This window comes from Haliaeetus leucocephalus, unplaced genomic scaffold (genome assembly GCF_000737465.1).
Source record: "Haliaeetus leucocephalus isolate CR32 unplaced genomic scaffold, Haliaeetus_leucocephalus-4.0 Scaffold616, whole genome shotgun sequence".
NCBI lineage: Eukaryota > Metazoa > Chordata > Aves > Accipitriformes > Accipitridae > Haliaeetus > Haliaeetus leucocephalus.
The window spans coordinates 1,136,130-1,161,514 of record NW_010973052.1 but is presented as its reverse complement, the minus strand read 5'-3'; the positions used below and the strand labels follow the sequence as shown (position 1 = coordinate 1,161,514).

At 36.0% G+C, this 25,385-nt stretch overlaps 1 protein-coding gene across 1 annotated transcript in view; it reads left to right on the top strand.

Annotated features, from left to right (window-relative positions):
- CNTN5 (contactin 5) overlaps nucleotides 1-25,385 on the top strand; it is a 248,719-nt gene that overhangs the window by 38,790 nt on the left and 184,544 nt on the right. Inside the window, exon 4 of the mRNA XM_010578200.1 lies at nucleotides 15,114-15,209. Within this exon, the coding sequence (XP_010576502.1) occupies nucleotides 15,114-15,209 (96 nt within the window). The remainder of the gene's footprint in view (nucleotides 1-15,113; nucleotides 15,210-25,385) is intronic.

The window sequence follows — 25,385 nt, the reverse complement described above, 5'->3', positions numbered from 1 at the left end:
GCCTTTGTACATATATATCTATTAAGTCCCTTTTCAACTCTGACTTAAGAGAACTGAGAAGCACTCAAATAACTTGGAAGTGTTTAAATATTGGTGGCATTTAAAAGGAAGTATTTAACAGGCAGAAATACTCAAGCTGCATTTCTGAGGCTGAGGAGCATGCTTACATGATAACAATCGTCTTTTGTTTTGTCTACTTAAAATCAATACCTACCCAAAGGCATTGTTTCTCTGACATTGCAGGTGTTTCTAGAGAGGGAAATAGTTTCCAACACTCTTTATAAAGTCAATGCAATAAAGTAGATGCATAACAAAGGCACTTCCATTTCTTCCTTGTTATTTTGAAAGCCTTTTGCTTCCACTGAAATTGCAAGCAATAAACATGAAATGCTAGCTGCTTTTATGTATGCTGGATTCAGTCTGCTAGTTATCTGAAGCTGGACATTTAATGCAGCATTATGGTGGTGGCACTTCTGCTGCCCTCTTTTCTCCAATAAGTGTCTTCCCAAAGTGCAGAAGATTAGGCTGTCACTCAGGCTCAGCAGACTGCGCTGGAGGTTTTCCTGCATACGTACTTTAATCACCAAACAGGTAGGCAAAAGATGGAGTTCACCATACTGTAAAGTTCTTTTAAAAGTCAATGTAAAAGCCTTTAATACATGTAATTTTTAGATTTTCTATACTGCAGAACAATATGAAACACATTAGGTGTAAAATTAAATGTGTATATCCAAGTTCTTTTAAATTTAAAGCTATCAATCATCTTTGTCCTTCAGGAACAGTGTCTTCCAATACAGTTAGTGCCACAATAAGGAAGTCTGTGAGGTTAAAGGCTGAATTTGCCTTTGTTTGGAAATTGTTTGGAAAAGTATTACACTCATATCCTAATCTCCTGTGTACCTTTTTAAAAAAATAGTTCACTGCTGCATCAATAGGAGTAAAAAACTGTTGCTTCACCTTTTACTAATGAAGGGCCAACACAGCTAAGGGATTTTTTACTTGCTTTTTTTTACTTTTCTTACAAATATCAGAGGAATTCTTTGCCATCTTCTACTCAGTTTTATCAGGGCATCGTATACAAAATACTGATATTGAGAAAACAATGTGAAGATCAAGGAAATAGTAAAGTGCCTCTAAATGCACTTTATTCGTTCTCCTTTAATGTCAGATATCTACACTATAGGCAGCTGCAACTGATCTAGTTGTTTAGATTCCCTACACAATCTATTGCACTACTAAAATGCAATTCATTCATGTCAATCTGACATCTAAATTAGGTCGAATGAATGAGGCCTTTGAAGTGTCTATTTCTTTGTTTTGTCTTTAAAAGAAGATTAGGATGACTGGCTCAGATGTTGCTATCAGGCATCTGAACCCCACACTGAGAATAAAATTTAGCACACACAAATATTGCTTTTTTGGTGATGTGTTAGAAGGAAAGAACTCATTTATATTCCAAGCAAAAAAAAAATCCCAAATAATAGGGATAACAATTTAAAATGTTGTTCTATTACATTCAAAATCATTTGCATAAAAACCAGTTTAAAAAAAGGCTTTTTCAGCATTAACGTTATACTGTTACCATAAAGTATAATCCCACATGAATCTCCTCAATGACTACGCACCATTACTTAGCCACACTACTATTCATTTTAGGTTTGCTTACATTTGATTCATATTTGGTGGACCATAAACATTTATGATATGACTTTATCTTAATCAGTAAGTGTAAATATTCTAATATGACATTTTTACTTTGAATGAGCTTAATCACAGTTAATTTTAACCTACAATCCATGCTGGTATTGTTAACTTGGGAAGCATGTAATATTCAGTAGTAATTGACTTGGATAAAACGAATGTATGCTACCACTGTAGTTGTTCTTGTCAATAATTTGCAATTACACTGATAAAAATCCCATTTCATCTTCTTAGAGTGTGAAACATGTAAAATGGGTTACAATTAATTAAACAAAATAGTTTATATTAAATTACATTGATAGCATGGATGCAATTCTCCTCAGGTGCTTAGGTACCATATCCTTAAACGTCAGTCCTTTAAATGAGATTTCTTCAATCATTATTAAAGTGATAACACTGCAATAATCTGGTACCATTTTCCTATTCTTTCCCACACATAACTGAAAAGCATCCAGTATTTTTTCTTCTTTGTCTTTTCTGAGAGTATCTCTTAGTTTGCTATTATTTTTTGTGTAAACAATTTATGCATAAGATCTATGTTAAAAATCATATTCCAATGTATACAAAAATCTATGCACATATTTAAATTAGTTGAGAATACCCACTGAGTTCAAGGGGACCATTTCTAGGAGTGAACTTCAACAATCACATAATCTTAATTTGTAGGATTGGCTAGACTCACTAGGAGATTGATTCAGAAGCCCAGATATTTTCTTTTAAGAAAAGGAAATGATGGAAGAGTCTTTTTCCTTTTCTCACCTTTAACTTCATCAGATTATTTTTTCTTAGGCTTAGGTATTTATCACTGTAAGATGTTTTCTGTAATGCAAATTAATATAGTAACTTTTCTCTAAAGCCTTTCAGATTTGTCAACCTCTTTTCACAAGTATGGCATCAGAGCAACATATCATACTTATGTGACAGAGAAATTTTCAAAGGACCTGATTTTCAGACAGCAAAAACTCAGCCCTTTTTGGTAAAAACAACTATAACTCTCACTGGAGTGGGGGAAAACAAACTTCTTTTATAATATATAATGTTAACCATCTAGAAGCTGGCAGGTATGAATAAGATACTTGTCCTGAAATATTGCAGAATCACATATGCAGAATTTCACCCATTATTTTTTGTTAGTAAAGTTCTTCGGCTGTGTCAGGTCCTTTGTAAATTAATACCTTATAATCAGACACAATCCTCTCAGCACCTCTGAGGTTACTGATCTGCTTACTCTAAGCCATTCAATGATCATCTGGCAATATTGCTGCAGAAACTGTTGTTCTGTAAATACTTAATCTGTGGATTTTTTTTCCGATTTTCCCTTTGATATTCATTACTATCCAAATCATTCTTTACAGCATTTCATAATATTAAAATCTGACCAGCCACCTTCATAGTCTTCATTTCACAGTTTCTAATTATTTGGTCCACTTCAGTATAAAATACAGACCTTATTTTCAACACATTGCCACTTCTGTTTTTCTGAAGTGAATTTTCAATTCCTTCATACTGTGTATTCACTACAGAAGCTTGGATTCTCTCCTTGCTGGTAAAACCATATTCTGTATTTAGTCTGCTCTACCAAACACACACCATATGTTTAAAATGGCTAGAATTCTTTTTAACGTTTTTCGTCCTTGTCTTCTTTTACTTCTGGCTCTCTCTGAATACTGTTCCAACTGCTTTATGGTACCTTCCTACAAGGCCAGTTCCGAACAGGTCTGATTCCTCTAACAGAAGTTTTCCTATTACATCGAGAATTCATGTATTCAGGGCTCCAAACTTCTCTAGCCTGAATTTATTTTTTTTTAAGCTCTCACTGGTTGATTTTGCCCACACTTCTGAATACCTGTGTCACAGATCCCAGTGTTTCCTTGTGGCAAAGCTTTGTCTGAACATAGGCCTGTGATAATGGTCAATCATGGCTTTAAGGCTTATAGTTGTTGTGTAATTCATTAGCAGTAATGTAGGAGGAAGTATGGTTCTTTCATAGGACACCCAGACCTGGCCTGTAAGCAAGTTCAGTTGATTTGAATGGAAATATCTGTCTTTCAGGATTTTTTTTTTTTTTTTTGAAGGATTGCATATTACTATAGTTAGGTATGACTGCAGGCTTAGATAGCATGGTCTAACATTTGATACTGTCTTGCAAGTTATATGGTCAGCAGTCCATATGAGAAGAGAAGCTGTTCTGCTATCCTCCCCCGCTGCATTAGTAATACTACCAAATTACCAATAACTCCCAAACCAACGGCTTTCACAGCTTTGATTGTGCTTAGATTCAGCATCAGAAGTCTGTGCCACTGTTACAGCTGGGACATACTTGGCAGTAATTTGCTTTGCCCTAGGAAGGTCGGTTAAAAGAGAAGCAATTATTAGATTGCTTAAAGAAATCCATATTGTGGAGCATCTAACTGACTTAGTTCAGGAAACATATTTTACTTTTATTTCTATTGATCAACAGGCAATAATATATAATTGTGACAAATGATAAAGGAGTTTAAATGATCAGATGAACTACTGAGGGATTGCTGGCTGATGTACATTCCTAAAACAAAGACTGTGATTACTTTTTTGTGCAACCTCGTCACTACATGGCAGCCTGTGTAGTACTACTGATGTATCTGTGTCTGAATTCTGTTTCTTATATAGATAGCTTAGGGAGGAGAGGAGAGGAGAGGAGAGGAGAGGAGAGGAGAGGAGACATACTGCATGCTAAACAAACTACACTAGCATGTGGCAGAATTAGAAAATAAGTGGCAAAGAAGAATAACATTAGAATACAAAGAGAGAGGTGGGACAAGTAAATGCCCTTTAGAGAGTATTTGAAACAGCTTTAACCAAGATCTCACGAAATTATGAAACCTTCTACAAAGGTTTAACTTTAATGATATGACAAATAAATAGTGTACCATTCATTTGCCACACATTAGATCGTTAAATGAATGGTCAAACCACCCTCACAGGGCTTTTAATTGATGTGTTCTAGTTTACAGATTGAAAAGGTTAAAGTACATAGACAATAATTTATAGTAGCTCAGCTGACTGGTGACAATTTATTTATCTTTGATGACTCTCACTTGTTCAATTACATGCTCACATCCTAAAATGTGATTTGCAGTGACTCGTATCACCTTGATATTAAGCAGAATAACGTGCTCCAATACAAACTGCTTTATCAAAAACATTACCTGGGATCATATGTAACAACCAGCTGCTACCTAGGAAATACTCTGTGTTTGTAAGGCCTTCATTTCCAGTTGAGCTATTCAGCTAAGACCAAGGTCTTGCAGATTTACTCCTTGGTTGTGTCCAAGCACTTAGTTATCATTCTTACAAATGACTTGTAGGTCATATTGGGCACTACAACTCTTAGAGAAGAGCAAATAAATAATTTCTGGGAGATTATGACCTTCTTCTTTTCTTTATGACAGACCAGAAGTGAAGTATGGAGACATTTATACACATTAGTCTAGTGAAAAGTCAGCAATGTAAAATGACTTTTCTAGAGTGGAGTCAGAATTTTATATGTCATACCTCACAGAAATGGTGTCTGAAGCCTCCAGCTGTTACCGGAACCTGAACAGTCATGCCATTCTCCAAGCTTTAGATCTGAACCGCCGTTCTCAGATATTATATTTGTCCTAGTTCATGCACGTATAACTTGCAATTCTGAAACAAAACTTCTATTTATGCAAAATATAATCAGAAAAAAAAAAAAAACAACAACGAAAACATTATCAAACATCTCTACATGTTATCTTCAGAACAGGGACCCTGGTGCGGCAGGCTTTCTTTTCTGCAAAGCCTTTCTCTGTAACACCTTTGCTTGATTTATGCCACTAAATAAAAATATCCATGAAGTTAAAAAACGTCTTTGCCTGAATTTGTAAATCTAGGTCCCTTTTGCAGTCTGTGAAGAGAAATAATCAATTCTTGGGTAGGATTAATGTCTTCTTAAATTGGAGATCTAAACTAGGTCAGATGAAACAAGCCATGGAAATATGGTAGTATTCTGTCAGTGTAGTATGAAGGAAGCAAGACAGCCTCAAATGCAGAATCTGTGGAAGTTGTAAAGCTTTTAATTTAGGTGAACTCAATGACATCTCTTCTGAACCTGGGAAAGCTTACTCCCTTTGCCACCTTTCCCTGTTGAGAATAGTTTCATTTCTTAACTGTTTTATGCCCTTTCTTCTGACAAATTCCAGATTTGGCAAAGCCAGATTTGGAACTTCAGAGATGTAGGAGAAAGGATCCTTGAGGCTAAAGGCTTGCAACATTGTCCTGTACATGTGGAAGTGAAGCCATTATGTTATCTTTGGGACCAGAACCCATGAACTAAAAGTATTAAATATATGTAAGCAATGTTTTACTCTCCAATATGAATTAGCTCAATGAAATACAGAATATCTTATCCTTAATGACTTGTTCACACAGAGTGGTCAGAGAAGTTGGGGGTTTTTTTCCTCTGTATTTCTGCTACAGATCAGTCTCTTATGAACCACAACACTTATATAGTGATTTTCCAATAAACTATAGGGAGCAGATTAGCCACTGTCAATTCTCTGTGACATCATATGATAAGAAACTGTACTGTGCTAGTCATTCCATGTTTAATCATGCAAAATCCTAACTGGCATTGCTATCTTTGGTCACTAATTAAAGGAAGGAAAAGTTACATCTATTTGAGGAAAGCTAAAACAAATGAAATGGTGTTTGCAATATATGCTTGAATGTTTGGAATTAATTTAATTGAAAAAAGTGACTGAAAGAGCAATCAAGAAAAAGGGAAGAAACTTTCATAAGTACAAAGGAAAAAAGTATGGAAGTAGAATTATCAATATCATGTATACAGAATTTATATAGGTTAGTATACCACCCAGTGCCAGGAAGGTGTATTAAAAAGAATGCAAATAGAAATGTGTGTTTCTCAAGATGCAGACAACATTATGTAAAGCAATGTGTTTACAAAAAAACCACATTGCATATATTACTCAAGTGAAAATCTATTTGATCAGAAGCCTTGGAGATAGTACATTTATTGACCTACTTTATTTTGGTGATTAAATGTTGGCAACTGTATTTGAAAATCTTTCCTTTAATTTTTTACTTAAGGTTGGTTGTTTAACTGTTTGATTTTAGCTGTTGCTCCTAAATGACAGATCATGAATGGAATGGAAGGATGAAAATGTCTTAACTATAAGATTTCCACTTAGTTCTGTGTTTTGCCTTGATATTGCAGTATGCAGATATGAAAGACAGCCGAGAAGCATGCTGAAATAATTCTTGTGAGAATAGATGAAACATGACAGGCACAGAATGGTTGTATTTAATTGATCACAACCATCAACAGCTGTAACTGCAAACATCCCAGATATTGTGCAATTATCATGGCAAGTTGAATCATATAGCAGCTCTATAATTTTCAATATAATCTCGTTATTTTTTTCTGCATGTAAATATTTCTTCTTCTAATTCTCTTTGATCCAGTACTTCAGGATTTATGAGTGCAGAAATCCTACTGAAGTTCAGGGAGATTTTGGTATCTACAAATTCCCTTTCTTCTTCAAGGCTCTGGGAAGAATTAAGCTTTATTGATGATGATGGTATTCATTGATGCTATTGGAACAAGGTGTAACATAAAAAATTGTTCAAAGTTCTCAAAATACATAAGAATCTTGGGTTACCCTTACATGAATGGTTAGAAAATATAAAAAAATGAGTAGCTGGTCCAGAGAAAACTGTGGAAGAAGCATATCAATTTATATTTTATATAAAATCTATGTAGTATCACAGATGGTGAATATTTTAATTGAAAAATAGTATTCCCTTCAACAAGTATGGCATAGTAAATAGACGTAAATTCTATTTTTTGCTTTTTATAAAAAGTTCTAATTTTCTAATTGATATTAATTAATTATAAATAATAATGTAATTTGTGAAGGAAATGAAAAAAAGAAAAAATATTACTATATATTTCATACAAGAATCAATAAATCATTTTAGGAAATAGTTCTTTATATTTCTTATCTTTACAAGAATGGTTAATTGTTACTATAATAAATTCTATTATGGTAGTATGTATCAGCCGCATTTATGGATTCATGACTTCTCTGTGATAGGAAATGTAGAAAGTAGAAAAGGATGTTCTGTACTTACAAGATAAAACAACTAAACATAGACAGCTAGATTAAGATGGACAATAAAGAGGATAATACTACTAACTGCAGTAGACCAGGTATTTTTGAATTGTTGTAATATATAAAAATGATATATATAAAAATATGTCATTAAGGACAGAAAAAACAACATTCCTTTAGTTAACTACTCTGCATTTCCTAGTGCAAATTTAGCTCAGGGCTAATGAATCAATAGTGTATACTTCATAGTTCATGCTGTCAGCATGGTAGAAAGAAAATTCTTTTCTTTTTACAAGAACACATTCAAGGACCAGCATTTTTCAAAGATCCCTTCATGACAACTTTTTTTTTTTTTCCCTCCTGAGAAAAAAACTTCATTGTAGTATCTGAGAAAGATTCTGGAAGATGTTGATCTACATATAAGAAAATACAGTATCTTAGGTCTTCTTTGTCTTTTACATTTTCAGACAGGAGTCTTTAAGCTTTCTCCTGTGTTCCTCATCATCTTTTGTTGGCACTCCCTGAAAACACCTGTATAACCACCCCCTTTCCTTAAAACTCTTCAATAGGTTTGCAGATGTACAGAGACACAGGGTGGCTGGTGTACAGACTTAAAATATATAATTGCTTCTCTGTACTCTCTTTCTGTTGTGTCTTGTTATATACTTGCATAGTAACTTCTTTGAGAAAAAAAAATGACGTTTTTCAGGTCATGTCAGACTGATGATCCATGAAGGATTCAAAACCTTTCTAGTAATAAATAATAAAAGCAACAATAAGCATGATACATTCTAAGTACTTGAATGTTGCCCTATTTTGTCACCTAAAAGTCATATGGTAATGGGATTTTTAAAAGTTCAAGATGTATGCTTTTCCCATTAGCCATGGTGAGATGATGTTTCTGTCATGGCAGAAATCTTTTTGTCTGAGCTTCTTTCACACTTTTTCTAGTTAATGTCTTCAGTACTTAAAGTTACTCTTAGGTCCAATGAGTGACTCTAATAATATGGGTCTACCTATTTACCTGGTATTCCTAGAAAATAGGTGTATATCAATACAAAATGATCTATTAATTTCTTTGGACATCTTGATATCCTGTGAGTCTTGTATTTAATTCATCCAATTTAAAAGTTCCCTATACAATCACACATGTCATTTCTTTTTAATACCTACCTTTCATCCTTCTAGAGCCTGTGTTTATGGGCTATTAAACACAACATTTATATTTCCCATTGTTGAGAGTGTACAGTCAAACCATGTTTTTGATTTAGGTTATAATGGAATTTTGAAAAACATCTTTTTAATGGAATTCTTTTCCCTGTAAATGTTACCTTTTTTAAAGAGCTACAATTCTAGCTCAAGGTCTATTTCTTAGTCTTGTCTTTCAAATACAAGGAGAGGAACGCTACCCTCTCTGTAGTGACAATGCGATGAATAAGTTTGTCCTTGGCCTGACAGAAGAATTTTACCTTGTGTAGAGCTATTTTTACCTTATTGGAAAGAATATTGCCTGCTTTACACTTATCTTTAGATATCTTCAGCATACATCCTTAAATATTTTAATACATATCATACGATGTCCATTTTAAACTCCATAAGAAATTTGTATGTAAAATAGTTTAAACTCACATAATTGGGCTGGTGGAGGACATTGTTCTCACCAATCTAATTTCTACTTCAAAAGTGAATTGACTGGTTTGTCACTGATAATGAATTTCAGACCCTTCCACAGATTCCATGCTAGATTCCAAAGTAGTAATTGCCTAAAATAAAGCAAGATCTGTTTTTAATTTTTAATTTGATCCAAATTTCATAGCAATCAGCAGTAGACCGTTATCTGGGTCACAAAAACCTGCCCCTTCACTGTTGCCCCCATCAGCTGCAGCCAGCTGATGAACACAGAGAATGAATGATCCCTCCTATGCATGCCTAAAAGGCAAACTACAGTGAACACGAATTGGAAGGCTATTAAGTGGTAAAAACTGCTCCGACTTTTGTACAAATCCTTCTGTCTATGGCAGAATATTTCCCCCTTTATTTGCATGTTTGGCGAATATATTGCTAATACTATGTTTACATTAGAAGTGGTGACTGTCACTTAACTGCATTTTCAAAGTGGTCAAGGTTGTGCCTCATGTTAGAGAATATGGAATTCATGTAGCTAATACCCAGGAACTGCTTTGAAAATAATACAATAGGTGTTATCATCTTTGCTGCTAGCACTGAGATAAGGGTAAATAAATCATATCTTTCAGGGCATAGGATGAACACCTATGGAGCAAAAAAAGGCATTTTCTTATCAACCAGCCATATACATCATCATAATATGAAGGACAGACTTATTCTATGTGGGGCTGTCCAACTGTCCTGGTTTCAGCTGGGACAGAGTTAATTTTCTTCCTAGTAGCTGGTATAGTGTTATGTTTTGGGTTCAGTATGAGAAGAATGGTGATAACACACTGATGCTTTCAGTTGGTATAAACACTACTTAGCAACAAGTCAAGGATTTTCCAGCTTCTGATGCCCAGCCAGCAAGAAGGCTGGAGGGGCACAAGAAGTTGGGAGGGGACACAGCCAGGGCAGCTGACCCAAACTGGCCAAAGGGGTATTCCATACCATGTGACGTCATGCCCAGTATATAAACTGGGGGGAGTTGGCCTGGGGGGTGTGGATCGCTGCTCAGGAACTAACTGGGCATTGGTCAGTGAGTAGTGAGCAATTGCATTGTGCATCACTTGTTTTGTATATTCCAATCCTATTATTATTATTATTATTATTATTATTATTATTGTCGTATTATTATTGTTATTATTATCATTATTATTTTCTTCTTTTCTGTTCTGTTAAACTGTTCTTATCTTAACCCATGAGTTTTACTTTTTTTTTTCCCCGATTCTCTCCCCTATCCCACTGGGTGAGGGTGAAGTGAGTGAGCGGCTGTGTGGTGCTTAGTTGCTGGCTGGAATCAAATCAACATGTCACACATGTTGCAGGTTTATACTGCAGCAAGAATACTGAACCAATGGCTGGCACTGCTGTGTGAGAGGTTATGGTCCTCACCTCTGCCTATACTTTCTTTTATTATCTATTTTTCTAGAGTTTTTAAAGTAAAAGGAGAGGGTTTTCAGTATTTTTAGTAGCTGTCTTTCTTTTTTCAATATGGCTGGATGTGAAATGGCTGAGATCTGCAGGAAATTAATTAAATTTCCCATTAATTTTATTTTTCCATATTGGGCTTACTGTTTTAATGTGGGGGAACTGCAAGCATGATCCTTCACCTTTCCTTCTTTTTAAGCTTTCCTATATTTATTTGTTTTACAGCTAAATCCCTGCTTTTGTACCTGTTAATCCCTTTTTTCACTGTATGCTAACAAGAAATCCAATTCAGAACTAACAGATAGCCAAAAAGAGCTGAAATTCAAAGCTCTTTGTTACCTTCCTTCTTTAGTTGGAAATTAATTGGCTTGAACAAATAGAAACTTGAATCACACATAGTACTTTTATTTTTAATTAAAAAAGAAGATACTTTTTTTTTTCATTTGCAGAAAAAAAAAGAATATTTGTCCATCACAATGCACTTACAAAAACAAGATATTGGAAAAAACCCCATGAGTTTTCTATAGCTAATTGGAAATTAGCATTTATTCGCCTGAGGAAAAAAATAGCTAAAACTATAGAACTTTTACTTCTGCCTATAGAGGCTACAATTTAGATGTCACAAATTTCCCTTATTTTGTGCTGACCGGCTTCCAGGTTGTGCATCACAGATAGTAAAAACTTAATCTCAAGGATGAAAACATATAACTGTAGGAGACACAGGATTCTACATTAAAATGAAAATATTTTATCCTCCAGGAGAGATTTGTAAATTATGAGTTCTTTCAAGAAAATAAAAAATTTTTCCAAAATTAAAGATTTTTAAAAATAATTCAATATTTCAAATTTAGTTTGGAATTGAAATCAAAAGACTGAAGTTCTTATTTAAAAAAAAAAGTTTCTGAAAATTCTGATTACTTATTTTGAGGCTTAAAAGAAATTGCAGAAAGACTCTGTGAAAGCAAATCTCAGAGACTTTTTTTAGAGGTAGAAAAGATTGCTTCCTTCTCCCACTGTCTATATGAATTGCAGAGAATCTCTCGTCACACCTGTATGAATTTTTACTATTGAACTCACAGTATTTTCATTTATTCAGCTATTTGATTCCTTGATCAAAATGTTTTCTAAAGAGAAAAATTTTAAAAATCTCCTTTCATAGTGCATATAGCAGACTTGCAGTATGGGTTTCAGGTAGTCAGTAGTATTAAAGCTCTTTTTCTGATGTCTGCAACGTAGGGGTTTTTTTTCCTCCAAATGCTGGGGAAAGAAGTACTGCTATGATAATATCTATTCCAATACACAGAGGAATGGCCTATGTATTTCTCACAGAGCAGCTATTCTTGTTTCAGAACATCTTCTCAAAACTTGTTGAAGCCATGGCACATCAGTTCAAGTTTTGTCAACATTTTAAATTCACTGAGGTTTGTTCATACATACAGTCTGGAGCTTTGAAGGCATTTGAGAAGTAAATCAAACTGCATGTCTTAGGACGCCCATACAGAGAAGATTCATCATATTTTCTTGAGAAGAAAGAATAAAAAAAACAATTTTATGGAAATTCAGTGTCATTCTTGCTTCAAAAACTGACCTTGAAAAAAATCCTAAAGGACACACACTGCTTTTACAAGGATTTAGCAATAATGCACTGAAAAAGATTATTGTATTCCTAAATTATGCATTAAAATGAAAACTAAGCGTTGGTTTCTTAAAAGATTGCAGACAATATTGGTTGATACATCAGTTAGAAAAACACAGGACTTAACACACACATACATAAAGTTGTAGACTCAAAGTCACATGAAAGTGAAATCCAGACATGCTTAACTAAGAAAACTTTTCATTGTGTCGTGGTTTAACCCTGGCCAGCAACTAAGCATGACGCAGCCGCTCACTCACTCCCCCCAACCCAGTGGGATGGGGGAGAGAATCGGGAAAAGAAGTAAAACTCGTGGGTTGAGATAAGAACAATTTAATAGAACAGGAAAGAAGAAACTAATAATGATAATACTAATAAAATGACAACAGTAATAATAAAAGGATTGGAATATAGAAATGATGCACAATGCAATTGCTCACCACCCGCCGATCGACGCCCAGTTAGTCCCTGAGCAGTGATTCCCCCACCCTCACTCCCCCCAGTTTATACACTAGATGTGACATCACATGGTATGGAATACCCCTTTGGCCAGTTTGGGTCAGCTGCCCTGGCTGTGTCCCCTCCCAACTTCTTGTGCTCCTCCAGCTTTCTCACTGGCTGGGCATCACAAGCTGTAAAATCCTTGACTTGGTCTAAACACCACTTAGCAACAACTGAAAACATCAGTGTGTTATCAACATTCTTCTCATACCTAACTCAAAACATAGCACTGTACCAGCTACTAGGAAGATGATTAACTCTGTCCCAGCTGAAACCAGGACACATTGCAAGCTGTTCTCCCATCCAAACCAACTGATTATGCAGGGATATACCAGCCTGCTAATTTCTAGACACAAAAATAATAATAAATACATTCCTGCAGAACATACTATCAGGTTACATTCATTAGGTAACACTTTTAAGTGAAATTACACCAGATTGTATTATAACTCATGGTGGGCTTATTTTAAAATGCAATACAATATTTCATTAACTATTGCTTAACAAAATTTTGTATAATTTGGGAATATTACCCTATTATTTGTTAAAATTCTACTGAAGCCAATCTACCTTTTCTCTATTCAAACATGATACCTATTGTTGAAATGAGAACACTGATTTATTTTGGCCAAAGACAGTGTAAGTACAGATACATTTAAATTTTAGGCTTCTGCCTATGCCCAAGACATCTTTTAGAAGTGTGAAAAAGAGTTTGGAAAGATTATAAGTCTACTTAAAAAAGTGCACCTAAACCCATTATGAAATCCATCAAAGATCAACTTATATTACTTTTGAAAATCATTGAACTTCAGGTTCATGCACTACTAGGCATGGAGCAAGGTGTGGAACTTGAGCATCTGACAGAGACCTGTCAGCTGAGTGCAGTTAGAAAGTAATAATTCCACTCAACTTACTCAAACTGTTCGGTGCTGTCTGGCTCATACCAGCACCTTGGTCTGTACACAGAAATGAACAGGTACAACTAGAGGTCATGGAATGTCAATGAGAGATGCTCCCACTGGCCCTATCTATTCATATTTTGGATCCTCATTTAATGCCCGCTGAAGCTTCAGTGTCCTTTTCAAAGATGTCTTTGGGTACCCTTATTGCAGCTTTCTGCACCTTCATCCACATCAGAGATAAATGTCTCTAGAAAAACCCTGGGTGAATAGAGGCTTTAAATGCCATTGCTGGCACTGGGGAATGGATGAAGGCACCAGTCTGATGGCAGAACTGAGTTGTCATATCTCTTCTGCTACAGATATGCATGCTAGAGCATAGATATCCCCCTCAAATGTGAATCCAGATCCAGCGTTCCCTGTGGTAAATGGAGTAATCGGATCTTCTGGTTGAGAGGCTTTAGAAATAAACACAATGACCTGTTCATAGCAGCACCCTACAGCCTCATTCAAAAGTTTTTGTACAAAAAGTGAAATGTTCCTTATTCCCCTGCTGGAGGGAACGTTTTGGAGGGAAAATATATCTACCCACAACTTGATTGTGTTTATAATACCGCAGAAATTGGAAGGAAAGTATTTTAAAAGAGTGAATTAGTTATAGACCAGGTTTGGGTTTAGAACCAATGAGGCTGGTTTTCCCGTCTTCTCATCACAATGTGCTGTGCACTGTCTAGATGACGTTAGCGATATCATCAGTCTGGATGTTAGCCAAGGTGTTCTCTCCACTTTTATTTCTTTTTTTCACTGCTTATGAATCACTTCTGATGGTGAAAAAAACCAAACAGGATATGGCAAAAAGAAATAAAAGCACTATTAAATGGTTTTTTGTAAATGGTATATAATTTGTCTGCTGCTTTTCCTCTGATACTGTATCCAAGTGCACTATAAAGACTAATAAAATGCTGATGCAACATGGAATTTTTTGTAATGGAAATAGATTTATTTTTAAAGGCCCTCCTATTATAGATTAAGGTATGAAAAAAGGAACTGTCAGCTTTACAAGAGGAAATAAAATGTAAGTCACAGTAGCCACAAAATTTTAAATCTTTGGTATGTAACTAAAATGCTTTGTTCTTTTGATAGATCTGGGGAATTTTAGTGGTCGGACAAGAAGTGCTGTCTCCGTACGTGAAGGTCAAGGAGTTGTTCTGATGTGCTCCCCTCCACTTCATTCACCAGGTACGGTAGGCTGCAGGTTGCATGTACGCTGGTCTTATAGTTTGCTCATTATTGGATTTTAGATACAACATGTATCTGAAAAAATGAAAATATCCACCGTTCTGCTGACAGTTTTTGGAGTACCAAAGGAGTAATTAAAGCTCTTATACTGCAAATGCCACTGAATAGCAGCAGAATTTCTGTTACAAGATTGCCTTATTCCCAGTATAAAACTTGAACGTAACAATAGTCTCTGTGCCACCAGTGGTGAATATGCTGCCTTGAGGTTACAGATTTCTTTTAGAGTTTAGAAGCCTTCAGAAAGTGTTCCAAATGTCAGTGTCATGATACTGTTGTTGAATACAAATTGTCTTTTTTTTGTCAGTAGTACAGCCATGATTTTTGTTGCTTCCTCTTGCTGTATAGCTTAGTTTCCAGTGCAACTGCATCATTGCTAGAAGTCAGAAATATCATAAAATGCATGAAATGCCTGTGGAGTCCCAAATGAAAGTGTAGACATTCCAGAGAGGTTACATTTTTGCTTTTCAAATTGGCACTCCTGCAATGTCTGCAGATAGCTAAGTATGTCTTTATATTTGCATATCATGTAACACCTGGAGACACAATGCTAGACAGAATATCTTGTTTTTCAATAGATGCAGTATAGCCTATCGTTTCCCTCTTTGGGAAATAAGGTCTGTACTGAGGGGATTTTTTCTTCCTCCAAATTTGAGCCCTAGAAAAAACTCATGTTGCAGATGGAAGAGCTGCAGAAAAGAAAATCTCCTCTGAGTTTCTGTTAGAGAAATGTGTTCAGTTTCTATGTGTTCTAGAATGATTGTTATTACTGTATTACAATTATCAATGTAATTAACACCTGTTATCTTCCGGTCATCTCTGCTTTTCTCTCTTCTGAGTACATTCTTTTGTTATGGTTGCCTTTATAATCTATTTCTGAGTTCAACACTACAGTCTTTATGTGATGAAATTGAGTGCGTGATGTTAAGGCTTGATTATGATAAGTAAACTGAAAGGGAAAAGATGTAGGCAGAAAAAGTGAGAGATAGTTTCAACACCACAGCTGAATTTTATTTCCCCAAACAAACTGAGAGTGTAAGGATAGATGGGCATTAGTAGGGAAGTAGTCATACACCTTTTAACAGCTGTCATTCCAAAAAATGCACGTTCGATGTCATCAAATTATTTACAAATTTTTCCCTAAAACTATGCTTTTAAACTTACATTTAGACAGATTCCAATGCAATGGTCTACTGTAACACACACATTGCCTTTGATGGTGAAAAACTAGTATCTTTCATTTTCATCAGTGGGCCAGCAAAACCCCTGCTGTGGAAACTACTGTGCTCACAGACAGCATTCAGTTGGTTTAGTTTATATTGTTTGAGCATTGGTATGCTATGCCAGCAGGAAAATTACTTCCAGAAAAATATTTTGAGCCCCTGTTGGCATAATTTTGTCACCATAGCTATGCTAGGAAGGGTTCTGCGGTGTAGAGGAGTAATCACTGAAAGTAGAAAAAGTACATTGATACGCAGGTGTAAACAGCCTCATGTGAATGGGAAGGAGACTTGACCTCCCTTTCTTTTGGTCATCATGTAATGCAGAACCACATGCAATTTCCCTCCAGCTCCCTGCTTGCAAAATACTGAGGAGCTGTAAGTCCTCGTGGTACTGCAATGGGACTGCAAGTGGTATTAGTACAGTGGCTGGAGTCTCCTGGGAAAGCAGGGATCTACCTCCATGGGCCTTCCAAAAAATTCTGCATCTGGTGATATTTCAACAGTAAATCATTCCACAAAGCTATGACAATAAGGTACAAGACATTATTGAAAGATGACTGCCAGATCAGAGTCAGTTTGTGAAAAATAATTTTGGACAAAAGCAGAACTTTAAGGAGGAATTGTGTGAATTCAGTTCTGAAATTAAACAGAGAATATGAAATTTCTCTTGCAGCTACAAAAACACTTTTGCAGAGCAGAGGAACTTCAAAGATTTTTGTTCAGGAACATCTAAAACACAGGGGTTATTTTGGGTTTTTTTTTAAGCATTCAGTTTCTGGATGCTCCATTTTAGTTTCTGTGTCTGATTTGCAAAGATGGTATTGTCTTCTAAATAGTCCTAAGAAATTACGACCTTTAAAATCACCTGGGAGACAAACTTTCAAGTGAATACTAAGCTATTGTAGTGTGTAGTAGATATATCTAAGCTAAAGACTACTTAAAGCATGTTTGAGATGTGTAAACGTCTAACATTAACAAGACCATGAGTTATAGGGGTGTTTTTGATGACAGAGATTTTTTTGTGGATGAACACCACAAGCTCCGCTATGTTGATTTATTCACATTGATCAGCACCTTTAGAAATAATTTTCACTTGCTTATCCCAGGAGATAAATCCATGATACAATATCAAACCTAATCATTCTCCACAACCTCGTAAACAATTCGTCCTTCAACAGAATCCCATTCCTCAATCTCTAAAGTCAATAACTACTTATAAACTTGCCTAAGAATTTCAGGATTGAGCCCTTTTAGAAAATGACAATATCATTGTGGGAAAAGAAAGATGCCTTAGTGAAAGAACACTATATTAAAAGAGATATAGGTTTATTAACATGTTTTCAAATAAAAGATAAAGTAGATAGTTTTGATTGAATAATACCTGTATTCCATTCTTACAGAACACAACTCTAGAAAAATCTCAGTCTTTACAAAGTACCACTGACTGAGAAAATACTAAAATTATTTCTTTTGACAAGAATTTAATCAGAAAACAAGTTGCATATGTATACAGACTTGATTTCTGTTTATTAATGTTGTGATATATTATCAAAAGGTAATGCAATAAACAAACAAACACAAACTTGTGATATATATATAGATAATTCTTGTAAGTTTTCATTAGGTTGTTGTCCAAATATTTTACAGAGGAAATAAGGGGGGGAGGGGGAGTGCATTTGAAATATATTCAGAATATTTGCAGTGTGAATTCAGGTAAGAGAATTATTTCTTGGGTTTAATAAGTGAGTTTGTTAAGTTATTGTCATCCTTGCTAAGAAATAGCTGAGCTGCAAAATGAGGGAGGTTTTTGGGAGAGATGCTACCCTCTCTTTCAGAACGGTGAAGGAAAATACATTCAATGAAAAGGATTTTGTGCAGATTCCTTATGACAAACAGCCACCAGCACATTCTCACCTCCTGCTTTTCCTGGACCATCACTCCAAAAAAATGCTTCCAGTGACTTCATTGGGAGTCCTGTATCATTTTAATGTGTCTATTCTAGAAGCTTTTCTACTAATACCGTTTTGTTGCAAATCCTTAAGTTGTCCTTTGTGAAATATATTAATCGCCGATAACTTGATCATCCATAAACATAACATTTGATTATTCCTCACCCCAGATTAGTTTTTTTCTCCAAGATGGGTTTCCTAGACAGTTAACTCTTAGGTAGCCTTGCTAAGTAAGAGGTTCATTCATTACTAACTGCTTAAACAAGTTTTGTTTGATGTCTCCATTTTAAAAGGCCTCTACTGCTTTTTCCCATAAACAGGATTATGGCTTTTCGTTGTGGTATTCTAAAGGATGTAAATATAGGGTTTTATTCATTCATTTAATCATCTTAATTACAAGGTTTACCATAGAGAGATTAAAAATGAATGGAAAATTTCATCCAGATTTACATGTTTCTCTCAGAATTAATACTTTCAGCTAAGCTTTTTAAGGCTTTTATTCAAAGCTTTCAGTATGAGCTTAATAGAGAATGACGATTCCCATTGTTGGAATGAGAACAGCATTGATACGTGCAGGGGAAGGCAGATGCGTGCTGCCTCCCGCCTCAAAGGGACGCTGCCGTCTGGAAGAAGCGCTGCTACATAATCTTTCCACAGCATGTAACATCTGTACAGATGTTAAACTATAACTGGTTTTTCTCTCTTTCTAAAGGACAAAGCTGATCTTACCCAGTTTGGAAACTGTGCTATAGGCTGCATCTTTTATGCCTCCCCTTTAAAAAAACTGTAGTTTTCATGAGAAATTCTTCACCGAAGATGATTAATGCCAGTGCTATAGGGATCACAGTCCTTCCCACGCATCTTCCAGATGTCTGCATAGTGTGTTGCTAAACTGACAAGCTGCTAAAATAGAACTCCTTCTACAAGTTTTCAGGAGGTTTTGTCCTGTTCTTCTATTTCCTACACAGCTGTCCTAGTCCTCATATTAAATGGAGAAAGCCATGCCAAATAATGTTTTTTTAAGTTGTTCTCAGCTCCTGTTTTTGTGTACTTTGGACATACACAGAAAACCGCTTTAGAAGTAAACACAAACCAATCACTTCTCACTGCTCAGGGTCTGCAAAAGGAATCTGAAGGCTGCGTTTGCATTAAAACTGCAGCTGTGAGGTGCAGCTCCGCTACAAGTAGGAAACCAAGTCCAACTGAAGTGCAGTAGCTCTCTAGTTAGAACTCCCCTGGTTAGGCCCATACTGCACAAATTATACGTAGAAATAACGAGACAGGCTCTAAATGACCTCATTCAGGTACAGAATTGTTAGGAGTAGACTTCTCCAGGCAAATCGGTTATGATAACAAGATTGTTACATTTGGGCTAGCCTGCCCTCAGTATGCTCATTAACTTGTTTACAGGCAATTGTCTCAGGTATCTGCATGCAGGACACAGCAAATTCTCTTTTGAAGGCATCCATACACCCTCTGGCTCTCCATTTACTAAGCTGGCTTTTGTGAATGCAATTCACAGATGTCTAACTTTAGGTATATGAAGGCCACAAGGTTATATTAAGGCTGTGGATTCAATCCCAGGATCTAGGCACCTAAGAGCAGCATTTCAGTGCACATTAGAGAACTTCCATATTTACATAGACCTACCCATTACAGTTTCTTCAAAATCATAAGAAGCCTGCATGAACTTAGATCTGTGAATCTCCACCTCTCTCTAGACGTGACTGGATGCTACTTCATCATGTTAACCTGTTACTACAGGTGAGATTTCTTCCTGACCTTGATTTGTCATATCAATATAGTTCTGTATGTATTAAAAAGTAAAGTAATATCCAGTTTTTTTCTGTGATATATTTTTTTTCAAATCTGACTTTTCAAATCAACTTTGGGAAAGAAATTTATATAATTTGCTTCCAGGAGAAACCAATGTATAGGTGAAAGTCACATTTCTCCTCTCACCTTGAGAACAAGGAGGACCATTTTGCTGGTTCCTATCAAAGCACTGGCCACTCACAGTATTCCTAAAACAACAGCTGGACAGGTCATGCCTCCAGCCATCACTCTCCCCTAAGCTAAGCAGAACTTATTCATCAGTCAGTACCTTCTATTAGTACTTTGTAGAGGTGAATGTGTATGAAACTGGTCATGGCAAATGGAACATTTCACATTCGCTGGACATAACTATCATCTCCTCCTAACTTCTAGGCTTGCTGGGAAGGTAGAACTGTCCAATACCCTGATGCTTCTCCTTCTACTAACAAAAGTGAGAGTCAGAAGAACACTGAAGTTTGGAGTTTGTTTGTTTGTTTGTTTGTTTTCCTTAAGACTTATATTAATGTTAAAATGGAAGCCAAATATGTGTCCTAGACTTAACAAACAGTTTACTTGTAGTAAGGGTGTCTATACAGCGACATACAGGACACCCATCTTAATTTTTTTTTATTTCTCTTGTAATGTCATGCCATAGTTTGCTCTTCACTCATTCTAATTCATTATGGGAGCATGATGCTGAGTAACAAAAACCGGCCACTTAAGTAACGGTATTAGAAAATGATTGCTAACTGTACAACGCAGAAAAGTTTCTTTAATAAGCCCTTAATATGTCATACATAGAGGACAAGACGGCACAACTTCTTTAGCACTTCTTTACATGTCCATAACATATAAAAGATCATAATGTACATATAAAGTATTTTAAAAGCACTGTTTTGAAAGCCACACATATCAGCTGAATGAGTTAGCTATCATAAGTTGAAGGGTTCCTGTACTTCACTCTTAGGCTTTACTATATTTTTGTGTTTATTTGACTTTTACTGGATGCTAACAAAGCTTGAATTTGCTTTTCAATAATGGGAGAAAAACTAGTGCTAGAAGAGAGGTTCACAGTCCCTTAGACCCTATTTTCCTGTCCTAATTCTGGGTTAATTCCATAGTGTCATCTCTTCACCCACATTTTTCTCTGAAAGAACCATAAAGGTGTTTCCCTCTTGCATCCCTTACTTTATCACTTTTACTAGACTGCTTTTGAAACTTTCTTGTCTAGTAATGCTAATTCCTGTGTGTGTTATCATTAAAGAGAATGTCCACGGCCCCTGACACAGCTCAATATAGGAATCTGTGCAACTGATTGATGACTATGCCTGTAGTTTTCATTATGGAATGAACAAACACAATTAACTCCTTTTTTTTTTTCTGCAGTCTTTTCATTACTCAACACATGACCAGTAATTTTGCTGCTGACTTCCCTGAAGCACTTTATAGGGTTTCCTTCCTCAATCTTGTTGAAGGCATGCATCTGAGGATATGAACTTTAAGAGTTTGGCTATGACAGAATTTTCTATAAGGTAGCATTGTAACAAGCTATGTTTGCCAATGAGGAGTTACTCCCAGTCTGTCGGCAATGGGTTGTTATTAGATTTTAATTACATTTTAATGATCTGCATGTGCCCCAAATTCTAGGCAAAGTCTGTATAGTAGGCATATGGATAAATATTTATTATCGATTGAAACTTTCTTGACATAGAAGTTTAGATTTTCTCTTATTTTTATTTTTTAAATAATTTGAAAAGTAATAAATGAACAGAAATACGTTATTGGTCCAACTGTAGTAAATTCTCCCAAAGAACTTGTAATTTGGTATTTTTTTAAGAAAAACTTTTCCAAATGTTTTCACTGTTGATAAATCATGCCTACCCCCTTAAAAACACTAATAATTCTTTCAAAAAATATTCTGTTACACTAGAAACTGAAAGTTTAATGTCCCTAGACCCATCGGATCACTCACTGGAGCTGTTCTTCCTCTCAGGGACTATGAAAATGTAGTGAGAGGAAGCTGGTTGACCTTGGCCAATTAAGGCAGTGCACAACATTGGATGAAGGGGCAGCCCTGACGGGGCTCTGCTTAAGGGATGTGTGCTGTAGTTTCACAGCCACACTATTGTCAACAAATATTACCCCAGCTGCCAGTTAGGAGAATCAAAGTGAAAGGATATACCAGGAGAAGAGGGAGGAAGCACAGGAGATTAATTAATTTAAAAAATGTGTTGAGTATGTTGGCCCTCAGGCTCGTGCTCTACCGCCAGGCGCCAGCCGTATGTGGCTGTTTGTCTACAGCTTGACAAATGGGACAATAATGATGAAAAGTTTCTGCAGTGGGCAAGCTCCTTTTCCCTAGAGACAAGTTACTAGCCTGTTACTGAGATGTCCCAACAAATTAGACATAACTATCAGGAACCCCTCAGTCTAGTGATTAAACGAGACAGCATTGTCCTGCTAAGTTTAACAGAAATGTATGTTCATGTTAGCACAACCACATTTCTGCAGCTAGCATTGTAAAGGTACCAATTAAAGTAGGAAACAGCATTGCAAAAACTTTTTCTGTGGCACAGGCTATATAACTTCTAAAATAGCAGAAGCCCAACATTAATAGATCTAGGATTGGAGTAGCATACAACAGTACAGTCACAGATGTGCACGGCCCTCGCAAAATTGGCCCTCTCATAACATTCCTATTAGAATCCATTTGCTATTTAGTTCTGATGTTTTACTAAGCTGGTGGCTGGAATAATACCATTTTACAAACATGTCAGTTAGTTAAATGTCAGAAAGCCCATTTTGTTTAAGACAGAAAATTCCTAATTAACCCCAATTACCTCTCCACTTCATACCACAGAAAAGAATAGAGTGAGAGTGCACATGTTAATCAATGTGACTAAGGAGAAGCAGCCAGAAATACAATGCTGATCAGACAGCTGAAACAAGACGAAACATAAGAAGGAGGAAGAGATGAAAAATGGTTCATTTCTAAGGGTCTGGAGTCTAGCTTTTTCTCTCCATTACCATTATGGGGAAAACTTAAAGGATTAAAAAAAGGATGAAAACAGTGGAGTTTTCAGAAAATGCAACTCTTCCCAGACTAGGCACGATTAACTGAACTCAGTGGTGACTCTGGTAGAGATGACTACTGAAAATGTTAGGAGGTCAGTCTTGATTCAGAAAGAGAAAGCTTTGGACTGAACTGATCTGAGATCTATAAGATTCCATTAACAAGTTTCCCTATGTAATAAAGTCAGTTATTCCTTATTTTGTAAGTACAATATGAAAGTGAACTTACAACCATTTGAAGTGATACAATGCTTAATGAAACATAGATTTTCATATAGCTGTATTTGATCAGTTCAGGAAGATTGTTTCAAATAAATGAAGCAGTATAAAACCAATTCTAGTTGGGATATCTAGTTTTCATTTTTCTTTTTCAAAGGGGAGACTAGAAATTGTTTAGAAATACATATCTGGGTGCATTTATGTTCTTTTTTCTTACCTAATACAATTGTAACTGGCAAGTAGTTATAACTTACTTAACAGTAAATATGTTAAAGGCAATTGCTTAGATTTTTCAAGGAGAAAACGACTGAATAGATATAAGCATAATATAGAGTTCAAACAAAAATCTGAATGATTACAGCCAAATCCAAACCCCTGTGCAGCAGCACATGTGAGCCCTTTATCTTCTGACAACAGAAGATGTTTTCCAGAGCAACAGCGGTGGAAAAGTGACTTCTTTTTTATCACAATGCCATCTTTTTAACAATGTAGTAATGAATACCACACTTAATTCTGATAATTTGATTGCCCACTTTCTCCCCCTCTACTCTGCTCTCATGAGACCCCACCTGCAGTACTACGTTCAGTTCTGGGGCCCCCAGTGTAAGAAGGACATGGACTTATTGGAGTGAGTCCAGAGGAGGGCCACAAAGATGATCAAAGGGCTGGAGCAGCTCTCTTATGAGGACAGGTTGAGAGAATTGAGCTTGTTTAGCATGGAGAAGAGAAGGCTCCGAGGACACCTTATAGCGGCCTTTCAATATGTAAAGGGGGCTTACAGGAAAGATGGGGAGGGACTCTTTATCAGGGAGTTTAGTGATAGGACAAGGAGTAATGGCTTGAAACTGAAAGAAGGGAGATTTAGATTAGATGTAAGCAAGTTCTTCTTCACTGTGAGGGTGGTGAGGCACTGGCACAGGTTACCCAGAGAGATTGTGGATGCCCCATCCCTGGCAGTGTCCAAGGCCAGGTTGGATGGGGCTTTGAGCAACCTGGTCTAGTGGAAGGTGTCCCTGCCCATGGCAGGGGGGTTGTAAATGGATGATCTTTAAGGTCCCTTCCAACCCAAACCATTCTATGATTCTGTGATTCTATCATTTCCTGTATTGTCATGTTATGTTCCAATATCATTAAAATCATTGCTGATGACTTCATTAACCAGCTAATACAATTCCTGTTGAGTTTATGCTATTAACTTAGAGTGGAGAATCTGTAACTGGAAAATTTCATTTCTTTTATTGGTTTATTGAAGCGTTAATTTTCATGGTATTTTCCTCTTTCAATAGTTAAGAAAGTCTTCCATTGGAGACTGCAAGGATAAAAATTCAGGAAGAAGAAGGGAGAATGGAAAGAAGGATATAGATAATACTGATGAAGGGTTTGTCTCAGTTTGGCTTTTCCTGCAGAACCACAAGATCCTTTAGGAGTTTAGTAAACTACGATGTAGTTTCAATCCTGAAGAATCTATTTTCAGCTCTGCCAAATGCAAGATGGAAGGAAGGAGTGCTACCCATTTTACAGAGGATGATCTACAAAGAAAATTTCAAGAAAAGACTAAAATTGCACTGATTTACAGTCCAGATCTTGTGACTTTATAACATCATGTTTCATGCCTGTTTGAAAAACATAATTAGTCTTCTGAAAACTATACATGTAGTCAGCACAGGAGGGAGCAGAATTGCCTGTTATTTACATTACTTTAATAATGATATTTCTTTTAGGAAAAAAAAAAACACAAAACAGGGAGAGTTGGACAAATATCTTCTTTTTCCATGTGATATGTATATATAATGTGACACATTAGGTGTCACTTTGACTGTTATTGCTAAGGGCTTGAGGAG